Genomic DNA, 10,407 nt, shown 5'->3' with positions numbered 1-10,407 from the left:
CTAAAATATGATGCCTCCAGAATAGCAGGGCTTTAGATTATCCCTTCCTGTCGTATCCTCTTTTTGGTCGGCCAAGGCGGTTGCTTGGAACAGAGAAATCTCATTCCAAGCAAGCGGGGCGCGTCCTGAGCTTGACCGCTGGATCGCGAAGTTAGACTTTTAACGAGTAGTTTTCATTTTGTCGGTCGGATCAATCGAATCAACCATCCACCAGACGGAACATTCGCGATCTGGCGCCCAAGCTAAGGGCGGGCCCCGCCTAAAATAGGACTACCCTAGGTACAAGCAAGGAGCCTGGCCGACCGAAAGAGGATAGGACAGAAGGAAGAGAGAAGCTCAAGCCCTGCTATTCTGGTATCGTCAATGTCAAGGAGACAGTTTTCGGAGAATTTTTTACAATTTTGTGGAGCTATCAACCAATGTTATTACTTCTCAAAAAATAAAAGAGTATGTTACCTGTGAAAGGCTCCCCTTTGATACTTTGGTACAGATTGTTCCACTGTTGTTTTGTCCATTTTTTTTTGTTACTACGACCCGGTCCCAGAAAGTAACCCCTCATTGTGGAAGCTCTTTTTCGTCAATCGAAAATGAAAACATAAAAGTCGAATTGAGACATGTGTTTTTCGAGTCAACTCTAAATCCCACATCCCCGTTTGTCCGGACGGTTGACTTTTCTATCTTCTTCCACAGAATAACAAATGAAAAGGTAAACTATTATACTATCCTCTCTCTTATGGTCTCTCTTACCTGTGGTTTCCTAAAGTGCAAAATACGAAGCGTCTCAATATGTAGACTCAGCGCAAACGCCGATGTGTACTCTCTGTTTACCCATTTTGTCACGATGACCAGTAGGTACTATCGCGTTTATTGTGGAATCTTTAGTTCGAGGCTACACCCGCTTTTTACTTGCTGAGAGGTTACGGATAGGAAAACCCTCATGTTTGTTGTGGCGTTTAGGCAAACGATCTGCTACCTTTTTGGTAACCTTTTACCAACTCCAATCGTGTGAATTGCGCATAAAAAAAAAGAAAAGAGAAAGAATAACAAAAAAAAAAAAAAACTTGACTCCGCTACCGCAACCTTTTTTTTACAGACTTTTTAAAAGGTTAAAGCAGGTAAAAAAACCATAAAATTAATAAGTGATAGGAGAGGAAAAGAATAGACACTATATAAAATATCCGTAAATCACTGACACCTCTTTCTTAAAAAGTAGTGGATTGTGGTAGGTAGTTTACTCAGTCAAACAAAGTAGGTGATCTTACCGACTGTTATACCAGGAGACAACATAATACAAGTCATCTTGAATCGGTACTGACCAGACTAAAGTTACGAACCGTTCTCTTTTTTATATAAAATTTTAAAAAAAAAAAAAAAAAAAACAGCGTCGATAGCACGTTGAATGCACCAGTTCGCCATGGTTCACTGAAGGTAAGCAACGTTGCACGTGGTTAGTACCCGGATGGGTGACCATGGGGGCAATCGCGTGCTGCTGGGTTCCCGGCTCCACTCTGGCTGGATGAGGTTAAATTGAGGAGGCGGGTAGCTTGTCACCGAATGGTGAGTAAAACCCACGTAACGAGAAGTTGTTAAAAGTGACATTCTTCTTCTTCTTCCTAGCCTTTTCCTATTTAAATAGGGTCGGCGTTTCTTGTCAGTCTCTTCCAGGCAGCCCTGTTGCGTTCATCATCATCATCAACTTGATAAGGAGAACCAAAAAGGCAGTTCTTTTTGGTTTTTGGTTCTCCTTATCAAGTTGACCCACAGAACTTATATATAATGACTGCTGAAACCCTCCAAGAGTTCATCATCATCATCACCATCAATCCATAATCGTTCCATCATGGGACGGGTCGATGTACGAAGCCTCTCCACCAATTTCGATCACTGTATCTCTGCTCCCTCTCGATGTCGTTCCAATTTCCTTGTTTTCTTTGAATATCAGCTCTGATGACATCACTATATCGGTATCTCGGTCTTCCTCTTGGTCTCATACCTTCCATTTCTCACCTGTTGCGTTATTTATAACTAACCTAAACCCAAAATAAGAGGGTCTGCTCTTAAAGGCAAAAAAGAAAGGAAAATCAACTTATTTGGTAATAATATTTCTCTAATTGATAGATTACATTAAAATATAGGTACATTACATTCTATGTTACAGTGTTATTGTCTACAGGGGAATTAACAAACTAGTAATAGGATGGCTAAAAGCACTTTTTGGTAAAAAGTAATGTAGGCATCGCGGCACGTAGATCTACTTACCAAGTTAAGCAACGTTGGGTTTGGTTAAGGCCGAATGGTGATAGCAAAACAAAGTATTTCCTACCATGGGATGGGATGAAACAAGAACTATTTTTTATTAGTCATACACCAGGGTAATGGTCTTGAGCCATGTTTTATTGAATCACAGTCGCATCGTGAGGGCTTGGTCTTACTCTTTCGAAGAATACTGAACCCTTTGAAATGCCTCTTGCTTGTTGGGCTGTTTAGGGTTATGTATAACAATAATGCGACCAATAAACGTCGCAATATCAATACTATCGGTCAATCGATTTAATCTAAGTAGATTTTTGATGAATCTTGGATGCCAATAGGGTGTTCTAAAACTTAACTATAGAAAGTACGATATGGATATGCGTATACCTTCCTTGAACAGTATACAAGTACAATAGATCTTCCATTCCCGCGAATAAAACAGTACATCCACTATCAACTACTCAAACTCTTGATAGAGTTGACTAACTTCTGAGTTTTATAATCACTCCTCAGTTGTATGAAATTCAGTAGAATGGATCTATCCAGCCCTGCTAACTGCTCTCCATTACACACTTGTTCTAGATTCTCTGGTTTCACCAAGAGTAAATTACACAGCGAGTGAAGTGAATCAAACAAAGTGTTGACCAGAGGGGACTTGAGATGTTTAGCACACTTCATATACTCGTTCACATCACAGATGACGCACATAGCTCCGGCAGAGTTATACTGGAACTGTAACAGATGTTCATATATAACACGGTGGAAGCGTATACCCAACTCTGTCATCACGGCAGACACGTTGGCTCCGTCTAGACACGCGCTGATCTGTTTAATACACGACGCGATGTACACGCACACATTGGTGCACGCTGTGGAAGCCAACGTGTCAATGTCGCCTTCCGGTTTGAAGTCTGACTTCCTCTGTTCTGACTGGAGATAGATTTTGATCCAGGACACAATCGCGTTCAAACTCCGATCCAAGCCTGCTTGTATTTTGAGTTCCGTGTCATCTAGGAGTTGCTTCTTCTTGTGTTAACATTCGCCCAGCTTACTAGAATTCACCACCAGGGGGACTAACACGTCTACAAAGTGTTTCTCCAGTAGATGTATAATCGTGTTTGCTTGCGATACAATATTGAAAAAGTAAATGACAGGCTGGCTGCTCTTGGTCTCAGGGATAGGGACTGTATGTATACCAAGCTCTATACCATAGTCCACATGTTCTATCAGATAGTTCAACATCACATCGAATATCATCTGCGCATGCGCTGCTTCCTGTTCTAATCTGGAGAGCATATGACATCGCTCTAGCGCCATCTTGGTTTCCTGAAGAAGAGCAATAGCGACCTCTACCGACAGGAAGGTTTCACCACCATAATCCTCTATGTTGGCGATGTTAATGTTCGCCCGGGCACCTATCACAGCCTGTGAAACAGAAAATAAATAAACCTTATGTTATCCTGCTGGCTTTTTTTTTTTTTCTTTTACCATTTTCTGGTTCCCTTCGACTACTCCTGTAGGAAGTTTGAGAGGAGACACCTACTGGGAAATTGCATCAATACCACGTTCGAATCTCCAATCTAACAATTTTTTTTTTCAAGGTTTGATAGAGGGCACTGTAACTATTGAGGTCGAAGAGAGAAGGACAAGATAGGAGAAAGTCAGCCGTTCTGCACACGAACATTATTAGGATAAAGTCCTCTCCGGGCGAGAATCGAACCCCGCGGTCTACAACATACCTGTAGGTCTCACCTTAGGTCTTGCAGACCGCCTGATTGCAGCTGTTTCTTCTGATGGCCTTTAGACTCGTAGTACTTCTGCAGCAGGTAGCCACAGCGTTCTTTCAGACGAGTGGTTTCCACTTACCTGTAGGTCTCGCCTCAGATCTTGCAGACCTCCTGATTGCAGCTGTTTCTTCTGATGGCCTTTAGACTCGTAGTACTTCTGCAGCAGGTAGCCACAGCGTTCTTTCAGACGAGTGGTTTCCACTTACCTGTAGGTCTCGCCTCAGATCTTGCAGACCTCCTGATTGCAGCTGTTTCTTCTGATGGCCTTTAGACTCGTAGTACTTCTGCAGCAGGTAGCCACAGCGTTCTTTCAGACTAGTGGTTTCCACCTGGATATAAGTGTCCAGGTATTTCTGGAAGATGTTCTGCGTGAGTTTGGTGAGGTAGGTGTCATCCGCTCCCATGTTGTACTGGGCGAGATCATGACTCACCTGTAAAGCAAACGAGGTTAATGTTAGAGGTCAGAGGGGTAATAATAGATATAAAATTATCTGTTGATCATTAGACACTCGTACATTTAAAAGTACATCGATCAAACGTCAGAGATAAAGGGGGAAACAGTTGAGTGTTTTATCAACATTATGGAGGTAGGTGTCATCCGCTCCCATGTTGTACTGGGCGAGATCATGACTCACCTGTAAAGCAAACGAGGTTAATGTTAGAGGTCAGAGGAGTAATAATAGATATAAATTTATTTGTTGATCATTAGACAGTTAGACACTCGTACATTTAAAAGTACATCGATCAAACGTCAGAAATAAAGGGGAAACAGTTGAGTGTTTTATCAACATTATGCTAGGATGTCATATCATATGGGTTGGAAAAAATAGAAGTTTGACAGAGGGAACTGCAACTGCAAAAGGTCTTATCGTCCCGAAAACGAAGAGAGAAGGAAGACAGGATAGGAGAAAGCCAGTCGTTCCGAGAACGAACATTATCCCATCAGGATAAAATCCGCCCCGGGCGGGAATCGAACCCGCGGCCTAGCGCTTACAAGGCAGACACACTACCAACTAAGCTAACTAGGCTGGCTTACTATACTATTACTTACCTGCTGAGTTTTCATATACACATCCATCAAATGAGTCAGGTATAGTTTCTTGTCTCTCTCATCACTCAGAATGGCGACAATATGGTTCTGTAGCTTGAGATGAAATATGTTCAGTACGAACTTAGCCATGACTTGGTCTGGATTATTGAACACTGCATGAATAGTCTTGAAGCTCCGTTCACACAGGGGCAGAACCTCACGAAACGGATCTTTCCCGTTGAAGGTGGACATTTGGCACTGCTCTATGTAGGCGTCTACACATTGGGCGTAACCTGATGGAGGAGGGTAGGAGATTAAAAGAAGTGAAGTAAAACCATGTAGAAAACAAACAAAGTTCAACTTGTATGGCCCCGGGCATTAGCTTAAGTGATCTCACACAATGAATTCGAATTTCTTCTCTGCATTTCTTGTCGCTTCGATTCTTTTTGCTTTCTTTGTCCCATGTCCCTATGATGAGGAAAGTAATGTAATCGGCTGAAATTTTCTAATATTTTGCTGAATTTTTCATTCAATAAAGGGGTACCTATTTTATTTATGTGAAACGGAAATTTTTCCTAATCCAAAATATTCCACTGTGGTCACTTTTTTTATCCCCACCACAGTGCTTTTTGTACTGGATAATAAAATGCAAAGTCAGCTGATTTCTTCTTCCATTTACTAGTTCAAATGCTAATAATAAAAAAAAGTGGATTCGTTGAAAAAAAAAAGATGGCGACAAAATGACACAAGTTTTTTTCTCTTCCAACAGAGGTGAAAATTTTTTCACTCACATCCAAAAATATCCAAAAGAAAAGGAGAGGAAGTGAATAATAAAATACAAAAAATGGACGAAATGGAAAAATTTTCACTTTTTTCCAACGTTGCCAAAAAAAAAAAAAAAAAAAAAAAAAAAAAAAAAAAAAAAAAAAAAAAAAAAAAAAAATACGCGTTAAGTCAACCAAATGTTTCCAATGTTTTCCATTTCAAACGGAATTGCGGGTGTTGTTTGTACTCAAAGGATAGATTAAGCGTATTTTCCCATCGCAATTTTCAGAGTGGTAATGGTACAATGCCAGGCACTGTTCCATTTCTCTATGTCCTACCACCATGAAAATTGCGAAAGAAAAATGGGCGTGAACTATTTGAATTGGTCAGATTCGGTTCATTTTTCTCCATATATAAAATGAAAATAGATAACCCATCTTTTGGGGCTGTTTGCCCCTACACCTAAACCTCAAACTGAGCTTTTTGTGTACAGAGTTAAGCTGAAAATAGAAAGTAAAAACTACTGCTTTTTCTCGAAAGGTGTTACTCCCCAATGAAATGACCCTGGCCCAGCATCATTGTTTTTTTTTACCTTTTGTTTTGTTTGTCACTTGTTAGACATGGTTCATAGTTTCCCCCTCGGAAAGTGTCCATTGTATGAGAAAATAAAAAACTCTTCATTTTGTACGAACTATCGAGGTGTTTTACATTTTTTTAAGAGGTTTTGACAGAGGGAACTGTAACTGCTATGGTCTTATCGTCCCGAAAATCGAAGAGAGAAGGAAGACAGGATAGGAGAAAGCCAGCCGGTCCGAGAACGAACATGATCCCATCAGGATAAAATCCGCCCCGGGCGGGAATCGAACCCGCGGTCTAGCGCTTACAAGGCAGACGCACTACCAACTAAGCTAACTAGGCTGGCTCGTTTTACTTTTGATGAGCAATTTTCAGATTGAAGCGCTAGGTCGCCAGTTCGAGTCCTGCGCGGGGCGAACGGAACCTTACTCCTTAAAGAGACAAGGTTCGTTGGACGGAACGGCTGGTTTTCTCCTATGCTTCCCTTCCCTATTAGATTTCGGGACGATAAGACCTCCGTATATAAAATTTTAAAAAAAAAAAAAAAAAAAACAGCGTCGATAGCACGTTGAATGCACCAGTTCGCCATGGTTCACTGAAGGTAAGCAACGTTGCACGTGGTTAGTACCCGGATGGGTGACCATGGGGGCAATCGCGTGCTGCTGGGTTCCCGGCTCCACTCTGGCTGGATGAGGTTAAATTGAGGAGGCGGGTAGCTTGTCACCGAATGGTGAGTAAAACCCACGTAACGAGAAGTTGTTAAAAGTGACATTCTTCTTCTTCTTCCTAGCCTTTTCCTATTTAAATAGGGTCGGCGTTTCTTGTCAGTCTCTTCCAGGCAGCCCTGTTGCGTTCATCATCATCATCAACTTGATAAGGAGAACCAAAAAGGCAGTTCTTTTTGGTTTTTGGTTCTCCTTATCAAGTTGACCCACAGAACTTATATATAATGACTGCTGAAACCCTCCAAGAGTTCATCATCATCATCACCATCAATCCATAATCGTTCCATCATGGGACGGGTCGATGTACGAAGCCTCTCCACCAATTTCGATCACTGTATCTCTGCTCCCTCTCGATGTCGTTCCAATTTCCTTGTTTTCTTTGAATATCAGCTCTGATGACATCACTATATCGGTATCTCGGTCTTCCTCTTGGTCTCATACCTTCCATTTCTCACCTGTTGCGTTATTTATAACTAACCTAAACCCAAAATAAGAGGGTCTGCTCTTAAAGGCAAAAAAGAAAGGAAAATCAACTTATTTGGTAATAATATTTCTCTAATTGATAGATTACATTAAAATATAGGTACATTACATTCTATGTTACAGTGTTATTGTCTACAGGGGAATTAACAAACTAGTAATAGGATGGCTAAAAGCACTTTTTGGTAAAAAGTAATGTAGGCATCGCGGCACGTAGATCTACTTACCAAGTTAAGCAACGTTGGGTTTGGTTAAGGCCGAATGGTGATAGCAAAACAAAGTATTTCCTACCATGGGATGGGATGAAACAAGAACTATTTTTTATTAGTCATACACCAGGGTAATGGTCTTGAGCCATGTTTTATTGAATCACAGTCGCATCGTGAGGGCTTGGTCTTACTCTTTCGAAGAATACTGAACCCTTTGAAATGCCTCTTGCTTGTTGGGCTGTTTAGGGTTATGTATAACAATAATGCGACCAATAAACGTCGCAATATCAATACTATCGGTCAATCGATTTAATCTAAGTAGATTTTTGATGAATCTTGGATGCCAATAGGGTGTTCTAAAACTTAACTATAGAAAGTACGATATGGATATGCGTATACCTTCCTTGAACAGTATACAAGTACAATAGATCTTCCATTCCCGCGAATAAAACAGTACATCCACTATCAACTACTCAAACTCTTGATAGAGTTGACTAACTTCTGAGTTTTATAATCACTCCTCAGTTGTATGAAATTCAGTAGAATGGATCTATCCAGCCCTGCTAACTGCTCTCCATTACACACTTGTTCTAGATTCTCTGGTTTCACCAAGAGTAAATTACACAGCGAGTGAAGTGAATCAAACAAAGTGTTGACCAGAGAGTAGAATGGATCTATCCAGCCCTGCTAACTGCTCTCCATTACACACTTGTTCTAGATTCTCTGGTTTCACCAAGAGTAAATTACACAACGAGTGAAGTGAATCAAACAAAGTGTTGACCAGAAGGGACTTGAGGTATAAAACCTTAAAAAAAAAAAAAAAACAGCGTCGATAGCACGTTGAAAGCACCAGTTCGCCATGGTTCACTGAAGGTAAGCAACGTTGCACGTGGTTAGTACCCGGATGGGTGACCATGGGGGTAATCACGTGCTGCTGGGTTCCAGGCTCCACTCAGGCTGGGTGAGGTTAAATTGAGGAGGCGGGTAGCTTGTGGCCGAATGGTGTGTAAAACCCACGTAACGAGAAGTCCCTAGTTGTTAAAAGTGACATTCTTCTTCTTCCTAGCCTTTTCCTATTTAAATAGGGTCGGCGTTTCTTGTCAGTCTCTTCCAGGCAGCCCTGTTGCGTTATAAGTCTTATAACTTGTTTGGTAGCCTTCTCTCTTCGATTTCGGGACGATAAGACCATAGCAGTTACAGTTCCCTCTGTCAAACCTCTTAAAAAAAATCCATATATAAAATGAAAATAGATAACCCATCTTTTGGGGCTGTTTGCCCCTACACCTGAGCCTCAAACTGAGCTTTTTGTGTACAGAGTTAAGCTGAAAATAGAAAGTAAAAACTACTGCTTTGTCTCGAAAGGTATTACTCCCCAATGAAATGCCCCTGGCCCAGCCTCATTGTTTTTTTACCTTTTGTTTTGTTTTTTACTTGTTAGACATGGTTCATCGTTTCCCCCTCGGAAAGTGTCCATTGTATGAGAAAATAAAAAAACTCTTCATTTTGTACGAACTATCGAGGTGTTTTACTTTTGATGAGCAATTTTCAGATTGAAGCGCTGGGTCGCCGGTTCGAGTCCCGCGCGGGGCGAACGAACCTTATTCTAAACCGGGGCACGGTTGGTCCAGTGGTAACGCGCTTGCTTACCATGCAGAAGGTACCGGGTTCGAATCCCACCATCGACAAAAATTTGTACTCGTTTTTCGATTGCAAATAACGTTACTTTCTGGTGTTCTCGTGTTGACCCAGCACCTAAATGGGAAGTATTGTGTCTCACATCTGATGAGAGGCATACTACGGGATGGGCATGCTACGACACAGGCCACATGCGTCTAATGTAGCAGTTGTTTCATTGCTACGAAGTAAAAACGGCGGTGGAACACTCATCTTTAAAAAAAATCAATAAACCCCGTTTAGCGTTTAGCTAGCGGCGATAGGACGTTGCATGCATTACTTCCGATTGATCACTGAATTTAAGCAATGTAGCGCGTGGTTAGTGTCCAAATCGGAGACCATTGGGACAATCGTATACTTCTAACGTCCCACTCCCCACACTTAGGCCTGGTGAGGTCACCATGAGATCAGTCGAATCGGGTAAAGTAAAACACCTGTCATTAAAGACCTTGGCATAGTTACACGGATACACGGTGACTTGAAAAAAAAAATGGACCGATTGCAATACTTTCTCATTACCAGTACCCTATACGTAAGGGTAATAGAAAGTAAAAAGTAGGTACGGTATAAAAAAAAATAAAAAAAAAATGGACCGATTGCAATACTTTCTCATTACCTTGTATGAGTTCCCTATACGTAAGGGTAATAGAAAGTAAAAAGTAGGTAGGGTATGTGTGACTTGATTTATATCCTGAAATTGAAATCCCGATGGAGTGATATAGATCCCCCCCTTACCTTTCAATATTTTCGCCTGATCCTGATCAGCCTCGTTATCCTGATCTCGCTTGGCTCGTCTCAATCTCAATTTCCTCGCTATAGGATCTCGCGGGGCGGGGGCAGGCGGAACACTCTGGGGTACCACGGCCCCGGCCAATCCCAGCTGATTCTGCAGAGAGAAGTCGATGTTG

The 10,407-nt window shown here is 41.5% G+C and overlaps 1 protein-coding gene and 1 pseudogene across 1 annotated transcript in view; one reads left to right on the top strand and one right to left on the bottom strand.

Annotated features, from left to right (window-relative positions):
• Positions 1-2,086: 2,086 nt before the first annotated feature.
• LOC103507366 (exocyst complex component 5) overlaps positions 2,087-10,407 on the bottom strand; it is a 31,280-nt gene continuing 22,959 nt past the window's right edge. Inside the window, 3 exon segments of the mRNA XM_026822257.1 lie at positions 2,087-3,678; positions 4,247-4,471; positions 5,092-5,363. Coding sequence (XP_026678058.1) covers positions 2,707-3,678; positions 4,247-4,471; positions 5,092-5,363 — 1,469 coding nt within the window. The 3' untranslated portion in view covers positions 2,087-2,706.
• LOC113466669 lies at positions 8,648-8,765 on the top strand (annotated as a pseudogene).

The sequence above is a fragment of the Diaphorina citri genome, unplaced genomic scaffold, assembly GCF_000475195.1.
Source record: "Diaphorina citri unplaced genomic scaffold, Diaci psyllid genome assembly version 1.1 scaffold309, whole genome shotgun sequence".
Lineage (NCBI taxonomy): Eukaryota > Metazoa > Arthropoda > Insecta > Hemiptera > Psyllidae > Diaphorina > Diaphorina citri.
This window is presented reverse-complemented; position numbering and strand designations above follow the sequence as displayed.